Genomic DNA, 18,582 nt, shown 5'->3' with positions numbered 1-18,582 from the left:
CATATTAATGTTCCCATAAGGGCCTGGGGGTAGAAACAAAGTACAACAATCGCTTTTAGTTGCATCAAATCTTTCTTCACAAGACTTTAAGCTAGGTTTCATATATTATCTTATCTCCCAGAAGTCTTTCGCCTACCCCCACTCCCAACCTCCCTGCCCCCAGGCAATTGTGGGGAGGGGAGACTCAGAGGCCCCTAGCAGAAGCCGGCTGGGCTGGAGAACCCCTCCTGCGGGCCGCCTCCAGCCCTCAAACCCCCGGCCGGAGGCGGCTCGGAGGGCCGGGCCCGCCGGCAACCCGACGTGGACTAGGCCCCAACCCAGAGGGCGGGCCCGAAACCCCGGCCTCGCCTCCGCCCCGTGCCGCGCCGCGCCCACCGATTCCCGGCCGCTCGCTCCGGGCAAACTCGAGCGCCCCGGAGCTCCGTCCCGGTGAGCGCTGCCGCGATGCTGCAGAAGCTGGAGAAGGTGCTGCTTCTGAGGACCTTCCAGGGCCGGACCGTGCGCATCGTGCGGGAGCACTACGTGCGGCCCAGCGTGCCCTGCAACAGCCCGCTTTGCCCGCAGCCGGCCACCTGCTGCAACGGTCAGGGCCCGGGCGTGAGCGAGGGCGGGGGCGGCCAGGCGGGAACGAGGAGGGCCGCCACCAGGAGCCAGTGGAGCCCCGGCCCGGAGGGAGCGGGGGCGGGGAAGCGGGAGTCGGGCGTCCCAGGAGGTGGAAGGGCGCGACCAGAGGCGGAGCGCGAGGCCCAGGACGCGCCGAGTCAGTTTCCTCGGCCTCCAGCCCAGGCTTCACCTCCGTCCCCAGAACAGGGGCGGCGGCCCCAGAAGGTTCTCTGCATCTGGGGCTCTCCCCATAGGACACCCCGACTGCTGCGCCCTGTGAAATGGAGGCGCCCAGAGGCCCGTTGATTGGGGCTTTCCGAGGGGCCTGGTCGCAGGAACCTGCCCCTTCCTGCCCCCCCAAGGTCGCTTGTCGTGAAATGGGGGAAGTCCTGAATCCTTGGGGACGCCAGTCAGTGGCATGACCGCGGAGATCTGCTGCTGCTCACTTTACATTTCTTTGCTCCCTACAACGTAACTGACCTCCCAGCACCGAGGCCTCTGGCCTTTATCCAGTGGAAAGCCCTCTACTTAAGGGTTGGTGAATTATCTGGACACTCCTTGTACTGGAATGTCAAATGGGAAGTTGGAGTTGGACTGCTGTGCACTGGACCTTCCTGCACCTGGTTTCTAGGCTGTAAGAGTGGCCCACTGAACGCAGACGCTTACTGGGTCTTTTACCTCCCGTGGGAGATGAGTGTACTGGGCCTTTTCAGTGAATACAGGGTTTGGAATCCCTAGCTTGGTTAAGGATTGGTGGTTAGGGTGAACATTTCAGTTAGCTCCTTGACATGGTCTGGGCGGAAATCCTGCCACTGCCCTTGCTAGCACTCAGCATCTGTTCTGGCTCTTGGTGACTGCCGCTCACGTTCACAAACTTGAGATAGAACCTACTTGAATTGCTGGACAGAAACAAGTGACTAACAGATTTTTCGAGTGCCTCATTTGAATGTGAGATTCTCATGAGTTAATGTGCTTGTTTTAAAAAATCTGTCATCTCGTGATCCATGGCAACACTGTAAACCACACTGAGTGTTTATCTATTACAGCTTCAGAAAAATGAATGTGCTGAATTTACCTGAACCTTGGAGTTTGGGCCTCTATCAAAGTACATTTGTCTGGTCATTTAAAAACTGCACAGCACAGTTAAGGCTGGAAGTTATTTTGCACACAAGGGCACCACGACATTGCAATAATAATAATCCAGGTTTGCAACTGTTGTCTAATCCCTTACATTTTGAACTGTGCTTCAGATGGGAAACTCTTGCCTGGCGATGTGACTCATTACATGATCCCAGATTGGAAAGTTGTTCAAGATTACCTGGAGATCCTTGAGTTTCCCGAATTGAAGGGAATTATTTTCATGCAAACAGCTTGTCAAGCTGTGCAGCATCAAAGAGGCCGGAGGTATCTGTTTTTGCATTACTTATAACATTATTTCATATTTCCACTTCATCATCTGTCCAAAAGATCTGACTGTAGCTCACAAAGCTGCAGTGTCCCCAGTATGTGGGTGTTTAAGATTTGGGGCTTTTAATTTGCATTTTATAACAGTTATTGTTTATTTCTTGTTGATAATGCATATTAACTAATCTCATTTATAGATATATTGTTTCAGAAGCCTACTTTTTGTTCCCTTGAGAAAAAAGTACTTTAGTTTTAAATTTTAGACTCCTTTATTGTGGATACAAATTATATTTGTAGTGATTTATTCAATGAAACCAGAAATTACTTGTTTTATTTTTAGATTACTAGTATGACTACCAACCATAGTAATTGTATTTGCTAAACATAGAATTTTTTTATTGAAATCAGTCTAAAATGCTTACCTTGTACCTTTTAAACAAATACCCTAAAAATTGGTTTTGTTTCATTTAACATTGGGAAAAGATTTATGATTTGAACTTGAGAAGACTCATGCTGTATGGAAACAGCATACAGTGTTACAATTATATATCCAAACTCTTAACACCCCAAGTCATTTAAAAAGCAGAAACTACTGGTATGCATTTATTCTTTTTAAAATGTTGTCATTTCTTCAGACATTGGTAGTAAAAGATGAAGTGTGTTTATTTGTATATGAAAATGATAAGTTGTCCTTATTATATGCTCAGTTCAAAAAAAAATATGCATTAACCAGATTGTGTGCAGGTTTTCCAGATAGAATATTTTAACATGAGCGGGATGTGGATTTTGTTCAGACAGAAAGATGTAAATGTTTATACACATTCAGGTTTAAATGCTGCTCCAGGTGTCATATTTCAATTTCTACAACTAAAATCAATTTGCTGTTATCATTCAGATTGCTCACACACTGCAGATCCTTTTCAACTTCTGTTTTCAAAAGTATTTTTAATATTAAGCTTTGTTTTAAAAACCAATTGCTTGGCTATTCGAAAACAAAGAGTTGGGATTTAAATGCCTTTTTTCCTGAACATTTCAAAAAATAGTTAACTTGATGAAAAACTATTGGTTTTCCATCGCTTTACCATGTCTCTGAATATACTAAATGTGAGAACAAAAGATGAGGAGTTATGAAATAGGCTCATATGATAACATGCTCATTTTTCCATTCGGTGGGCACTTTTCGAGCCTCTAGTTTCAGGCCTGGAGTAGTACAAAGTCTCAGTCCCTTTCTCAACAGGCCTGTGTTGTCTGGTTGGGGTTGGATGCAAGGAGGCAGTTGCAACACACCTGAGACGCATTGGAGAGAATTTAGTGTGGGCGATGCAAAGTGCAGAAATAAATATGGGGATGGGGGTGGGGATTAGGCCAAAAAGTCCTTTGAAGAAAATAGATTTGAGACTGGTCTTAAAGGAAGGATAATGAATATGATTGATGAAGAGGAAAAAGAGGTGGGAAAGGAATCAGCAAGTTGGGGATGTGGTGCTTTGTTTATGTGTTAAGCAAACCAGCTGGTGTATTGAGGTTGAAACAGCTAAATGACCAAAAGGACCTAAGCCCTAGAAAGTGCCCTTTTGAAAGCTAACCTTAGAATTCATGAGAGCTGTTGAATATATAACATCTAGGATTGTGCTTTATTAATTTGGCATTCATAAGTGTTAAGTGCAAGTCATTTGACTTTTTATATTTAACCAAATGTGGTGTAGCAGAAGCTCTGTGGTGTTTTGCTTTATTTAATGTTGGGAAACATTTTGTTTTGTTTTTGAGTTCTTCCTTGGAGATTTTTGAGATGCTAGTAAATAATTCATTCTGTTTGATATGCTTTTAGGAACATGATTGTAGGAAAGCTTTGTCAGCTAAAAATGCCTGCTCTGGTCTAGTGGCTGGTTTAAGGAAGCCTTGCTTTCCTCTTTTGACCCCCTTTCTGAATTCCTTTAGTATAGCTCCGGAGTCTCAATAGTTCATGCTTCAGTTCCACAATATGTAATATGAGATACGGATCATAGAGTATTATAGTGAGAGAGGATTCAAGAGGCCAGCGTGATCTAACTCCCCATTCAGTACATCAGTGTTACTCAATATGAGTCATGTCATTGACTTTATTTCTAAAAGAAAATGTTTCTCATGGACACACAGTGTTCATTTAAATTATTTTGTTGTATTATTATTTAAATATGTTTGAACATATATCTATGTGTAGGTCCTCATGCTTAAATATTTAATACAACACTAAGACCAAATTGGACCTTCGGGTTAAATAAACAAAACTATAAAATCAGAAACTGAAAATGTAACAGATGACACTGTTTTACTGAAGTGAAATTGTCAGAATTGGGTTTAATGACAGAAAGACATAGCTCTAATCTGCTTCTGTATTTAATATGGTTTTGTTTTTTTATTTCAGTGATATTAATGCAGAAAATGGCCCATTCTCATAAGTATATTGTACAAAACAGCCCTGGTTGGTGTGGCTCAATGGATTGAGTACCAGCCTGCGAACCAAAGGGTCGCTGGTTCCATTCCCAGTCAGGGCACATGCCTGAGTTGCAGGCCAGGTCCCCAGTAGAGGGAGCATGAGAGGCAACCACATTAATGTTTCTCTCCCTCTCTTTCTTCCTCCTTCCCCTTCTCTCTAAAAAGAAATAAATAAAATATTTTTTAAGTTTTTAAAAAGTATATTGTATAAAACAGTATGAAGAAGTTAAGGTTTTGATTGTTCAAGATAATCACACATTCTGCCATCTAACAATCCTCAAATACTTATTTAATGAAGGGTCTCTTGATAACTCTGTAAGGCTGTCTTGTTGACCACATTCATTCATTTATTCAGGTGGCTTTTTTGTTGTTGTTAATTGAATTAATTGGATGACACTAATTAATGAAATTATATAGATTCCAGGGGTACAACTTGTGTGTGTGTGTGTGTGTGTGTGTGTGTGTGTGTGAACACCACCTTCCTCCACCTGCCATACTTTTTCTTTTCTTTTCTCTCTTTCTTTTTTTTAGGTTTTAAAACTGTATTATTTTATTCATTGATTTATTATTGAATTTACTGGGTTGACATTAGTTACTAAAATTATATAGGTTTCAAATATACAATTCTATAGTACATCATCTGAACGTTGTATCATGTGTTCACCACCCCCAAATTAAGTCTTCTTCCATCACCATTTATCCCCGTTTTACCCTCACCTAGCTCCCCCCACCTCCCAGGTGCTTATTTTTTTTATTCAACAAATATTTACTGAGAGACTATATGTTCTAGACACTGTGCAGGCACTGAGGAAGCAGTGGTGGACAAAAGCAGACATGGCCGTGAGGGGGAAGCGGGCGGCAATCGGGTAATCACAGGAACAGATGGAGAACTGCAGACAGATGTGACAGATGTGCTGAGGGACAGGTGCTGGGCTCCAGGGGAGCCCAGGCTACCCAGGGAGACGGACAAGTCCTTCCTGAGGGCGATGCCTGTGCCAAGCTCTCAGGGATGAGTAGGTATAAACCTGAAGAAAGGAGAAAATCTTTCCAGGTAAGGGAACTGCCGGGCAAGGTCATAGGGAAGGGAGCACTGCTCAGGGCACTGGAAGGGGCCCTGGACTGGATGGTGGGCCTCATGGATGCAGTGAAGGTTCTTAAGCAGGGTGGGATGGTGTGATCAGATTGCTGTCTTGAAAAGATTACTGGGCTGGTGGAGCAAAGGCCTGGAGTGAAGAAGACAGGAAGCCATTGCTTTAGTGCAGATGAGACATCCTGGTATCTTAGAGATGGAGAGAAATAGACATTCCCCAAAAGTAGTAAAATCTATAGAACTTCATAAGTATGTGACCAAGAGAATTAAAAACCTGTCCACACAAACACTTGTACAGCTCTATGTATAATAGCCAAAAAATGGAAACAACCCAATGTCCATCTGCTGATGAACAGTCACCCAAAACGTGGTTTATCCATGCAAGGAAATGTTATTCAGCCATAAAAAGGGATGAAGTACTGATACGTGTTACAACATAGATGAACCTTGGAAATATTATGCTAAGTGAAAGAAGCCAACCACACAAAAAAATCACATAGTGTTTAGTTCCATTTATATAAAATGCCCAGAATAGGTAAATCTGAGATAGAAAGTAGATGAGTTAGGTTGCCAGGGGCTGGGGTCAGGGAAATGGAGAAACCCTGCTTAATGGGCATGTTTCTTTTGGGGGTGATGAAACATTCTGGAATTAGATAGTAGGATGATTGCATAGCTCTGTGACTATACTAAAAACCACTGAGTTGTGCATTTAAAAGGGTGAATTTTATGGTATGTGAATTATATCTCAATAAAGCTGTTCCTTTTTAAAAAAAACCCTTAGAACTTAGTATGGATTTAGGTAAGTGAGGTGAGGGAGAAGGTGGTGTCAAGGATAACACTAAGGTTTCTGGCTTGCAGAAGTGCTGAGGGAGGAGGCAGCATGGGGGGACCTAAGGGGGAGGGGTAGTAAAGGTCCTGCGTTAGTTAGGAGTGCCTGAGGCTTCCAACAGGGCAGGCCCTGACCCCGAGCAGCACTGCAGTTAGAAGGTAGTCGTGCAGCTCATCCAAAATACTGCTAGAGATGTTTTAAGATATCACCTAATATAAGTGGAAACATAAACTTAAAATTCTTGTAGAAAACTCAAGGACCTCAGAGTAAGTCTATGAGATCCTACCAAGGTTTGGGAAACCTGGTTGAAGAAACAATATTGGGTGCAGAGCTCAATTTCCCATTGGTTGTGGGACCCCCTTCTAATCTCCAGAGAATGTCATCAGCAGGGGAAAGGAGTGTTGCATCTGTAAGACCACCACTGAATAAAAATAGGGGAAAAAAATCAATTTAAAGAAGGTAAGTTCAGCCCTGGCTGGGTAAGCTGAGCTGATTAAAATATGGTCCCAATATGGCAGGGCTGTGGGCTCAGCCCCTCCCTGGTCAGGGCACATAGAGGCAACTAAGGAATGCATAAATAAGTGGGACAACAAATCGATGTTTCTCCCTCTCTCACTCCTCCTCTTCCCCTCCCTTCTTCTCTCTCAAATCAATAAATTAATTTTTAAGAGCTCAGTAACATTTTTGTTGTATTTTTTCCATTACCATTTAGTCCCCCTTTATCCCCCCACCCCCGCAATCACCACACTGTGGGTCATGTCCCTGAGTCCTTTTTCCCTTTTGCTCAGTTCCTCTACCCCCTAACTCCTCCCTTAAATGAGTAAGTTCTTGTTTAAAAGAATTTTTTTTAAAGGTGGGTTCAGCTGTCCGCCTAAGAAATTGTCTGGAATGTTTTCATAACAGAGATTTGGAAAACACTTAAGCCACTCCAGGAAAACTAGGGACTCTCTGTAAGACTGAAATTTTTAAAACTTAAGATAATTTTATTGTACCGGACTCTCTGAAACTATTATTCTCCTGTCATTCAGGCCAGACTTGTCAGGCACAGTGATGTCCTTTGCTGGCTCCATGCAGGGTACTCAATGCACCACTGTCCCTGAGTAACCAAACATGCGACTGGACGGTATGCACGCACTGTTGAATGAGAACAGAAGCCTGCTTACCTCTGGGAAAACCCAAGTGTCACACTCCGAGTGGTTCGCTGTTTCTCTCCTGCTTTCCCCGTCAGTATTCTTGTGTCTCTCATTCATTCGTTTTATCCCCCTGATAATAGCTGACAGATGGAAGCACACACTAAAAATCTAAGGAAATATACAGGAATGAAACTGAAAATGAGAAAATTCTTTTTAAGTAATATATTTTTCTAAACATCAGGAAGAATTGTCATTACTCTGATTTGGTGCCACCCCACAGGTCTGAAGTGCAGGTGCACTGAATACGGTGCCATGTGTGTGCCGTGCGTGAAGTCTAACAAACAGAAAATGTCCGTTTCTTCTGAGAATCCCTGGTATTGGGATCACTGTCGTCACAGAGTTGTGAGAGGTTTATTCATTTGGAAAACGTTTATTGAACACCTACTATGGGTTAAGCACTGAAGACACGGAGGTGAACCGCATTGTCTGCTGACTTCAGTATCCGTCCCCTCTGTCCCCCATGGCCCTTTGTCGGACCAGCTGTCACTCAGTGGGACGCATGTGCTGCCTCCCGCCAGACGCTTTCCGTCCCCCTCACCCTGCACTTTTCCTCTCACGGCACTTATCCCACTGAAATGGGTGGTTCTGTTGTTTTGCTTTGCTTTGTTTTACCAAATAGCATAGCTATTTTTTGTAACTGTGGTAAAATGTATGTATATAATATAAAATGTACCATTTAAAAATGTCTAGTTCAGTGACATTGAGTGCATTCACATTGTTACACAGCCAATCTCCAGAACTTACTTCATCTTCCCAAACGGAAACTCTACCCCCATCAAACACTACCCTTCCATTCCCCTGCCCCATCTCGCGGCAACCGCCATTCTCCTTTCTGTCTCTACGGATCTGACGGCTCCGGAAACTCATGTAAGTGTGGGCACACGGCCCCTGCGTGGCTGGTTCATGTCACTCAGCATCATGTCTTCCAGCTCCATCCATGTCGTAGCATGTATCAGAACTTCCTTTGTAAGGCTGAATGATATCCCATGGTACATATACGTCACATTCTATTTTTCCATTTGTCTGTCGACGGACACTTAGGTTGTCCACTTTTTGGCTCTTGTGAATAATGCTGCTCGGAACAGGGTTTATTAGTATCTTTTCAAAATTCTACTTTCAGTTCTTTGGGGTCTGCACTCAGGACTAGATTGCTGGGTCATATGCTAGTTCTGGCTCTGGTTTTGATTTTTTTTTGAGGAGCAGGTGGTTCTGGTGTATTTACCATGAACGGGAGTACTGCACACAGACAAAGGGCAGCGTGGGGTGTCTGGGCGGTGGCCCCTGAGGGCCTTCAGTGGAGCAAAAGACCTGGCACATGGGAGTGCAGCAAAGATCTGCCGCACTAAGGACGTTTAGTAAGAGGTGTGGTTTGTAAACATATTTGCACTAAGTTCAGGTGCTTTCTTAGGGGTGTATAAAATGTGATGGTAGATAAATAGAGCAAATACTGTGGAGGATAAGATCAGGGAAAATGGACAACATTTTTGGTATTTTCTCTAAAATAATAAAGTACAGACTTTAACATTTATTTGTTTGCTTGTTTGTTTCTAGAGAGAGGGGAAGGGAGGGAGAAGGAGAGGGATGGGAACATTGATGTGTGAGAGATATCGATCAGCCAACTGGGGACCTGGCCCGAAACCCAGGCATATGCCCCGACTGGAAATCAAACCAGCAACATTTGGGTTCACAGGCTGGGACTCGATCCACTGAGCCACACCGGCCGGGGCATAAATTACAGATGTTTTTATGCAGCCCTTTCTAAAATATTTCTTATTGCTTAACAAACAAGTGCTCATTTTTTAAAAATTCATGCATGACAGAAATGTGTGAAGCAGAAAGCCTCTGCCTCGCCATTCCACAGGGACGATCGCCGCTAACGGTCCTGCAGGCTCTTCTGCCCACAATCTAAGGGGTTTCAAACATGAGTTCGGTGTCTTTGTGGACATGGAGGGTTTCTGATCTAACATGTCCCAGGCATGTTAGGTGAGAGCAGTTTGGTTTGCATGGGCGGAGCTCTGTTAAGGAAAGCTGCCCTTCACAGAAATGAATTCCTTTGTTTAGTAGGAAAATTTTAAAAGTTGTATTAATGGATGATTCTTTTTAAGATGGCTCAAATTTAGAATAATTAAGGAAATAAAATCAGTGCTTCTTGTTTTCTAATGAAGCACTGAGACAACACAAACAATGATGGTTAGCATTTATTTGGAGAATTCTGCCTTTGCCTTAGTGAAAAGATTAATTTCCCAAAAATCCATGATGGCAGCCTGGTGGTGGGAATGGAAGGGCACAAATTTTGTTACACTAAATGCCAGTCATCCACCTTGCATAATTTATGTTAATTAGTATCTGATTTAGTATCAATCGACTTCCTATAAAATAACTGAATATTCTGTAGTTCATATTACAATACCCCAACTATTGAAAGCACCTTCTTAGAAACTGACCCATATAAGACTTCATATTTGATCTGTGACTTTGGCTAACATTGCAGGGATCTCCTGGTGGGAAACCTTAAAACTCCCTGTTAGTTCTCTGACGGATGAAGCTAACGTCATTCGTGTAAATGAGATGGCTGCATAAATAAAATTTATAGATAAATCCCCAAACTTAAGTTACCCTACATGTCCTTTTCTAGGGCTGCCAGTAACAAGTAAAATGTACTAATGCATAATGCCATTTACAGAACAAAGTGAGGTACAGAAATTAAGTACCGAGGCCTGCTTGCCTCTGCGTCTCCTGTGAACCTTTCAAGTGGGGGCTGCGTGGGACGGTGCCTAATGAATGGCAGAAGTCTCAGAAGGGGAGAGGGGTGTAGAGGGGTGGGACTGGTCACAGACGAATTACTGAGCCCCCCCCAGCACATTCTAGCAGACAAAATTGAGAAACACCTGCCTAATGGTACTGCGCCCACTAGAGCCAATATTAAATAAATGTTTCTCAGATTTTCAATAAGTAATCTTTTTTCTATCACATGCCTCATCTTTTTTGATCGTTAGCAACAGCTGGCAGTAGATGAGTACCTGTTATGTTAGATTAATTTTCCCCTCTGTGTCACAGACAGTATAATAAACTGCGAAACCTCCTGAAGGATGCGCGTCATGACTGCGTTCTCTTTGCTAATGAATTCCAGCAGGACTGCTACCTCCCTCGGGAGAGAGGGGAGTCCATGGAGAAGTGGCAGACCAGGTACGGCACTCGGTTGCTGCGAGCGTTCATGTGATCGTCTTCTGTAATTTCTTTGTCTTTGGTACTTGGCAGTTGGTCTAAGCATGCTAAACCAACAATTATGCTAAAATCAACAATTATTTCTGGAACCATGATTAATGCTGAAATGCTTAATGTGTCAATGTTTCAGGTACATCATTTGATACATAATTGATGTATTTTAGAAATTACAATTAGGAAGGTATAGTCCCCAGACCCTCCCAGCCAGCAAGATCATTCCAGTGATCCAGAAGTCGTAACTTTAATGTTTGTGGGTATTTGTTTGTGTGTGTTTGGGGGGGGGGGTCTTACTTTTAACCTAAGATTTCAGTTTTTCTGGTATAGCTCTAATATCCAAACTAGTCTTATTAAACTTAAGCTGGTCAATTCTGGTAGAACTATTTTAGCAAGAGCAGTGTTGTCGCTTAGATCCTTCTGAAAGCAGAGCCTGAAGCAAGAACTCAGTGTGGGTTGTTTACTTCTGCGGCGATTCCCATGAGCAGGAGCCAGAGAGTAGGGAGAGTAAGACAGAGGAGGGAAGCAGTAAAGGGTGAGTAACGGCTGTGGGAGCCTGGGGCCCGGTCCTGCCGGGACCGTCCGAGAAGCTGCAGAGCTGCCTGAGAAGTCCCTTTGAAGGGCAGAGGTCGGGGCTTCTGGTGAGTGCTCCCTTTAACTCAGGGTCATTTCCCCAGGGTAAGTCCACGTGCTGGACTCCTGAGGTAGGGATGGAACTGCCCACCCAGCCACAGTCAGGTGGGTGTATGGCACAGGTTCTCTTCTGTACAGAGCAAAAGAAACCTTCAACTTTAAAAGGTCATGTCTATACAAAACATTCAAATCATCTTTTTCTTTATAATTCTTTATCTGTATAGCCATGAAAAATCAAAAATCTCTAAAGCAAAATAAGCACTGAGACATAAAGTGTCCTGAATTATAATGCCCAGGTTCCCACAAGGTTCAGTACCAGAAGCGGAAAAGCAGATGTTTCTCAAGGTTAGGTTTTTTGTGAGTGCTCTGAACGGTCACACATCTAACTCTGGTCTTACATATTGGTATAATGTTGGTAATCCGCATACGTTGGCTGATTTTTTTTTAATTTCTAGAACTAAAGGAACTTCTAGTGTCTTAATTTGCGGACAGGGAAACAAGTGCCCACAGAAATTGACTGTCGAATTTACACACGTCACTGGAAACACCCAGTCTTGAACAAACGTCTCTAGACCTGGATTCTGTTATTCGGTTCAGATGCTTTTTGAGAATATTTTCAGACATTTCTTGTGGTTCCACATCATGCCTTTTCGGATTATGATCTTCAGCTACTTGCAGCCCCGTTATTCTCTTAGCTGAAAGCTTGTTTTTTCATCTTTTACGCCTCACATAGCTTGTTACCTGTGTGGCGCTGTGTCATGCAGCCAAATAAAAAATGTTGACAGATGGCAGAGCCCCATGGTTTCTAGGCCACGTGGTATCAAGAAATGAAAGAGGTGGTGGTGGTGGTTGGATGTCTTAGGGAAAAAAGAGGTGTCAGCACTTTTTGAGTCACCTTTGTAGCCAACCTGGGGTGTATGTATGGTGGATGTTCAAGGAGCAGTTGTTGAATGAATGAATGGTTCTCTGCATGCACCAAAGGCTAGCAGATTAAAAGCCAGGTGTGAAGTTGTGAACAATACTCCATGTTGGTCTGCCCTGGGTGCTCACGTGCTCTTTGCTTTTCTAGGAGCATATACAACGCAGCTGTTTGGTACTATCACCACTGCCGGGAAAGGATGCCAGTGATTCTGGTGACCGAAGATGAAGAGGCAGTTCAGCAGTACGGAAGTGAAACAGAAGGAGTGTTTGTCATTTCCTTCAAGGTATTTCCAGCTGGTGTGTGTGTCTGTGTTTTCATTTCTTAAGTAGTTCCCAGAGGGCTCTAGATCCCGCTGGCAATACAGAAAAGGAAAATAAAGAATGAAGGAGGACTTCAAGAAGTTCCATGTCTTCTTTACTCCCCAGGTAATTAAGTTTGACTCTAGCAAGTCTGGGCAAACCCCTGTGACTGTAAGGCCTACAGCAGCAGTGTCAAACTCGTTTTCCCCAGGGGCCACATCAGCCTTGAGGTTGCCTTCAAAGGGCTGAATGCAATTTTAGGGCCGTGTGAATGTAACTACCCCTTAACAGTTAAGTGAGAGCTTGGCGCTGCTGCCAGATAGAAACAAGGTACCGGATCGGTTAAAACAAGGAGGGCAGGACTCGGCCCTCGGGCCTTGTGTTTGCCACCTGTGGCCTACAGTATCTGAGACATCAGCCCAACAAGCCCCCATTGACATTAAACTCATGTGTAGTTACAACAATAAAAGTATTAGTGATGATGATGGTGATAGGTTGAATCTAATAAAATTGCCAGTATTCTGTTGTTTTTGACCTACAACATGGTTCCACCTAATAGCAAAGCCAACATAAATCTATGCCATGCACTATTCTAAGTGTATCATTTCATTTAATTCTTGCAACAGCCTTATCGGGTAGGTGTTATCATCCCCAATTTATTGGTGAGGAAGGCAACTAAGGCACCGAGAGACTAGGCGAGGTCACACAGGTAGAAAGTGGCAGAACTGGGATCAGAACCCAGGCAGTCTGATTCCAAAGCTCTTAACTGTCATGCTTTTATTGCTTCTCAAATTATTCTTCTGAATATACACAAAACACAGTGTTAAAGGCCAGTCTTGTATCCCGGCAGTTCTTCACTCTTCCCCGCTTGTGAGCGCAAGCGGGAGCTGAGAGGAGCAACAAGAAGGGGCGAGACGTGAAGGCTGTTGGGTCAGCTTGGTGGGCGGCTCGTAGAGAGGAGCAGCGGGATCGGTGACAGTTACCTGGGCTGTCCTAGCAAGACAGTTCTCCTATTTCTTTTATTAAAATGTATTTATTTTTAGAAGAAGAGAGGGAGAAAAACATCAACATCAATTGGTTGCCTCTCACAGGCACCAAACTGGGGGCCTAGCCCACAACCCAGGCATGTGCCCTGACAGGGAATCGAACCAGTGACCTTCTGGTTCACAGGCTGGCGCTCGGTCCATTGAGCCACACCAGCCAGGGCAGCGCTCCTATTTCTTAGGTACCTTCTGGGAGAGTAGAATGAGTATTAATCTTTTGATCGATGACTGGTCTCTTCTGTCTTCCCAGCTGGTCAGTCAAGTTCTAATGGTAGATATCTCTTTTTTATCCAGAAACTAGAATGAGGCCCTCCATTACCCCTGTCAGTTCACAGAAAGTCTAGTTGGATTTTGAATTGTAGATTGTAAGCATTCCCTGGTGCATGTGTTGCTAAAGCTCTGCCAATAGAATGTTCTTGGCCCTGCTACAAAAAAGCGTTGCGGCGTGCCAGAGGATTCCAGGGGCACCGGATATTAATGGCAGTGTCACTTGTTTTCTCTGTGGCGATGCATCATGTCTTGTTCCCGCAGAGGACAGTTGACTAAAATTACATTTTTCTACTTTTCGTGAAAATTACTTTTCTTTGTAGTTCAGTGGTATAGTACAGTTTTATGCTATAGAGCATTTCCTAAGCAAATGGTGACCGAGGGCTTTGTAGAGGTGAGTGATGGCAGGAAAAGAGAGATGCTGTGGAGCTCAGAGGAGAGGGAAGCCCAGAATTCTCTGTGGAGACTTGAAGTCGAGACGGGAAAGAGGTGGTTTGTAATAGGAAAACTTCCTTTTGGTAACTTTTATAAATTCAAGCCTTGGATAAAAGTATGGGGGAATTTTCTGCCACAAAACGTCTTTGACTTGAGTATTATTTACACACAGGCCTTAATTTATATAGCATTTGCTGAATTGGAGACTTTTAGATGAATTTATTTCACTTTATTTATTTTATCTTGTTGGAAGCCTGGTGCTTTTTAAAAAAAATCACTTCTTGTAAACATTTAATGTATTTATTTGCAGTTAAGGGGTAAAATTTTTATCAGTACTTCTTCCTTTGGTGTTTTAGCTATCAATTTGTCTGTTTAATGAATGTGCGAAGTTATACTGTGGCTTATGCAACAGCTATCACTTAAGCGAGCCTTACCCCCAGTTAGTGCGGCAGCAGACCACCGTACGGTAACGTCTCACTGAGTTGCCTGTCGTGTTCCATGCTAGTCAAATTCTTGTTTTAAGTGTGTCTTCACTTTAACAGTTCCCTTTACAGTGCTGTTTACTGAAGGTATTTGTGAAATAAAAATGTGTACATCTAAATGCACGTGCACACACCTGTGCAGACAGCTGATACCCAGGCTCCCGTGCCATCTGTTGGCTTTCCTGACCTCCCTCACAGTGTTCGTAGTTATACTTCCACCTCCGCAGCCGAACCACAGGAGCAGCTGCCACTAACCATCGTAAATAAATATTTCCAGTTCTCCTCAGAAACAAACTCAGCTTTTACCAAACCTTGTCATCTGAGGCTCATACTTGTGTGTGACAAGTATGCTTTTTGCCATTGTAAACTGAGCAGAGACTAATTCTTGGTGCTGATAAGTGGTAAGTGACTGCAGAATCGGGGTACTGATGTTGGCACAGGCAACTTCCGGGAGGCCTAGAGGAAGAAAGGAAGCAGTTTGAACAGGACCCTGAGATTAGTGGGAGAAGTTCTGAAGTCAACAGCAAGAGTAATAAGTTGAGAAAAGAGAATGTGCTAGACTCTACCTTAGATTTAAAGTTGAGTTAAAATCGCATCCAACTTTGATTTTATTTAGTGAGAGTCCAACACCTGAGGGAGTGTTCTCTGGACAGAGTAGAAGTTACACCGCCAGCCTCAGCACACTGTCCTCTTGTGGGTGGTCCCCCCAGGGTTTGGTCCAGGGCTTCATTTTATGCCAGGATGTGCAATAACATCCAGTGATGTTGGCAGGGACTCCAACCGCTTGTTTCGGAGTTATGCTTCATACCAGGCCGTCACACTGGTAGCAACACAGAGTGTGACCTATGAGAGGGGTGTTACCACATGTGCGGGCAGTCACAGAAGGAGACTCGGTTCTCTGGGTGCGTGTGAAGTGGGGGAAGCCTAATGCCCCAGAATGCTTTGCTCTTTTGACTTTCCCTGCTCTCTGCTCATTTGACGTTGCCAGTGGATTGGGGGAAGGGAGACATTTCCTTATAATACACTTTACTCCTTGCCATTTTTATATGCTTAGGTTTTTCATAAATTTCAAACATTTCAGGGTAAAAAAAAGTAAAAAGACAAGAATGCTCATGTAGGAGCTTTTTCTTTCCATTCATTGTAGGCCATTATCTGCAGCAATGGGATACGTAAAACAATAAGCAAACTGTGTGTGTGTGTGTGTGTGTGTGTGTGTGTGTGTGTAGAGGGGGGAAGAAGGGGATCTGGAAGTTCAGAGTCATCAGGAAGGCGGAAATGTTCCGTGGTAGGAAGAGCCTCCCGAGAAGAGTTCATTTGCCAAGACTCCAGGGATTTTAATAAAATGACAGAAAATGAACTGGTAGCACGAGGCTTGGGAAGGTAATGCTCATTTGACACCTTTTCAAAACTGCGTGTCGGCAGTTCCGGTTTGGGATCTTTTATAACACTACTACAATGAAGAATGATTCTCTCCTAACCATGTTTCTCTTGTGCCTCTATTGAATATAGAATTACCTGGACAGTTTTTGGCCTGATTTAAAAGCCGCCCACGAGCTTTGTGATTCCATCCTTCAGTCTCGACGGGAAAGAGAGAATGAGAGTCAGGAGAGCCACAGGAAGGAGTACCCAGAACATCTCCCCCTGGAAGTGTTGGAGGCCGGCATTAAGTCTGGACGCTATGTCCAGGTGCGGGGGTGAGATGGGCATCAGGCCCAACCAGCATGTTTTCTTCTCTTCTTTACTCGCCTCCTGTCATGGGTGTCTAACTTCAAAGGCTGTAAACAAGACGGGTATGAGTAAGCCAGGGCCGATGATGTTTAAAGCGCTTTTGGGAGTCAGACTTCCTGTAGACGTGGCTGTCTGTTTGGATCTGCTCTATGATGCTCTTAATTGCGTTGTGTATTGAGCATCACGGGAGTAGCCTTGTAAATGCCTCCTGTCACTGGGAAAGAGAATGTATTTTTGAATCAAGGTGTGGATATTTGGCAAAATTATAAAATTAGTGAAATTCAGCTTCTTCATTCCTTTGCCATTTTCCACCCATTTCAAGGGCCCCTTTATGACCTCCCAGGACCCAGATGCTGTCAGGGTCTTAAGAAGAAATCATATAAAACTGTTCAGATTTTAGGTTTTACACGTACTTGTTTGTGTGTGTGTATATGTATGAGTACGCTGTTTTATCACATGCCTGGATTTGCGTATCCATCACCACTATCAAGATGCAGAACTGTCCTGTCTTGGAGTTTACATTTTGAAGAACAAGCCACTCAGATGATTTTATGCAGGCAGACACTGGGGGATACCACACTGGGGTCCCTCCCTAAAGTGTGGGTATTTTAGATGAGTACACTTAGAGGGGCCAGTGCTTCCACCTGGGAAGTAGTGTTCACAAAGTTCTTGAGAGAGAAGGTATTTTAAAGACCACTCACCACTCAGGTAAGGTAGGTCCTAGCACTTTCAACACCTGGTATAGCTAGGAGTAGTTCAAAATGGCTTGCTCTTTAGAGAAAAAAAATGTTGGTGATGAATATTATTCCTAAATAAAGGGATCACAGACTTTATAAGAATATTATGGGGCTCTGGGTAGTGTGGTTCAGTGGACTGAGCACCGGCCTGTGAACCAAAGGGTCACCAGTTCAATTCCCAGTCAGGGCACATGCCTGGGTTACATGCCAGGTCCCCGGTGGGGGTGTGCAAGAGGCAACCACACATTGATGTTTCTCTCCCTCTCTTTCTCCCTCCCTTCTCTTCTATCTAAAAACAAATAAATAAAATCTCTATTAAAAAAGAATATTATGGCAATGTTTTCATGTAGTTTGTAAAAACTGCAGCTTTTGGAGGTAAAGCAGGCAACAAAGAAATTTTCACATTGACTTTTCTTACGATTCCAGGGAATTCTGAAAGTCAACAAATACAGAGCACAAATAGAAGCTTTTGTGCGACTTCAAGGAGCCAGCAGTAAAGATTCAGGTTCAGTATGAGCCTTACATAAGTCTCCCTGCTACCTCTTCATTCTGACATCACGCAATGAAGAAAACACAGTCAAAATTGTCACATCATGCATGCGATATCAGATGTCCCCATGTACACTGGGTGTGGGGATCATGAATTGTTTTTTTCCTAACTTTTCATTGATAATTTCTGATTTTATTGTCATAAGCTTAAAAAATTATAATAGCTAATGTTTTATTGAGTGGTTATTATATATCAGGTGCTTTTCTAAGCACTCAACATAGATGTTACGGTTTTCCATCTTTTACCCATGAGGGGTATGCAAGGCTACACATGAGGAAACTAAAATCCGGAGAAGCGCGGTGACCTAAGACCCGCACCCACTGACCATGGGGCCGGAACTGCCACTGAGGCAGACCTTGCCCTGCTCTGCCTCATGTGCTGTATTGCCACACTGGAATCCCTAAAAAAGTGAAAAAAATGTGTGAATAAGTTGTGGGATGGAATGTGCTTCCCAGTTCTGCAATGAGAAGGCGGAGCCAAACCCTGAGAGTCCAGGGAGCCTGGCAGGGTTGGAGGAGAATGGGAAGCAGTGGCTTTCTTGAGGCTTCGGCTCATCAGAATCATCCGCCAGTGCTGCAGTGTCCGCAGTTCGTCAGCCTGCGGGCCACCCCCGGCTGTGCGGCCCCGGCACATGTGTGCCAGGGTTCCAGTGTAGGCTTACGTGGTCTTGTGCAGG

General features: G+C 43.8%; 1 protein-coding gene across 2 annotated transcripts in view; it reads left to right on the top strand.

The window, feature by feature from the left end:
* Positions 1–304: 304 nt before the first annotated feature.
* DIS3L (DIS3 like exosome 3'-5' exoribonuclease) overlaps positions 305–18,582 on the top strand; it is a 31,374-nt gene continuing 13,096 nt past the window's right edge. Inside the window, exons 1-6 of one of the 2 annotated variants that reach the window (XM_037155609.2) lie at positions 305–583; positions 1,854–2,007; positions 10,649–10,777; positions 12,513–12,648; positions 16,401–16,577; positions 17,783–17,861. In XM_037155609.2, the coding sequence (XP_037011504.1) occupies positions 445–583; positions 1,854–2,007; positions 10,649–10,777; positions 12,513–12,648; positions 16,401–16,577; positions 17,783–17,861 (814 nt within the window). In that variant the 5' untranslated portion in view covers positions 305–444. Of the gene's footprint in view, positions 584–1,853; positions 2,008–2,475; positions 2,603–10,648; positions 10,778–12,512; positions 12,649–16,400; positions 16,578–17,782; positions 17,862–18,582 lie in introns of those variants that run through there. The other variant, XM_037155611.2, reaches the window with a different exon arrangement.

This window comes from Artibeus jamaicensis, unplaced genomic scaffold (genome assembly GCF_021234435.1).
Source record: "Artibeus jamaicensis isolate MK-2021 breed Jamaican fruit bat unplaced genomic scaffold, CSHL_Jam_final contig_548, whole genome shotgun sequence".
NCBI lineage: Eukaryota > Metazoa > Chordata > Mammalia > Chiroptera > Phyllostomidae > Artibeus > Artibeus jamaicensis.
Note: the sequence above shows the minus strand (reverse complement) of the source record. Positions and strands in the feature narration are given on the sequence as shown.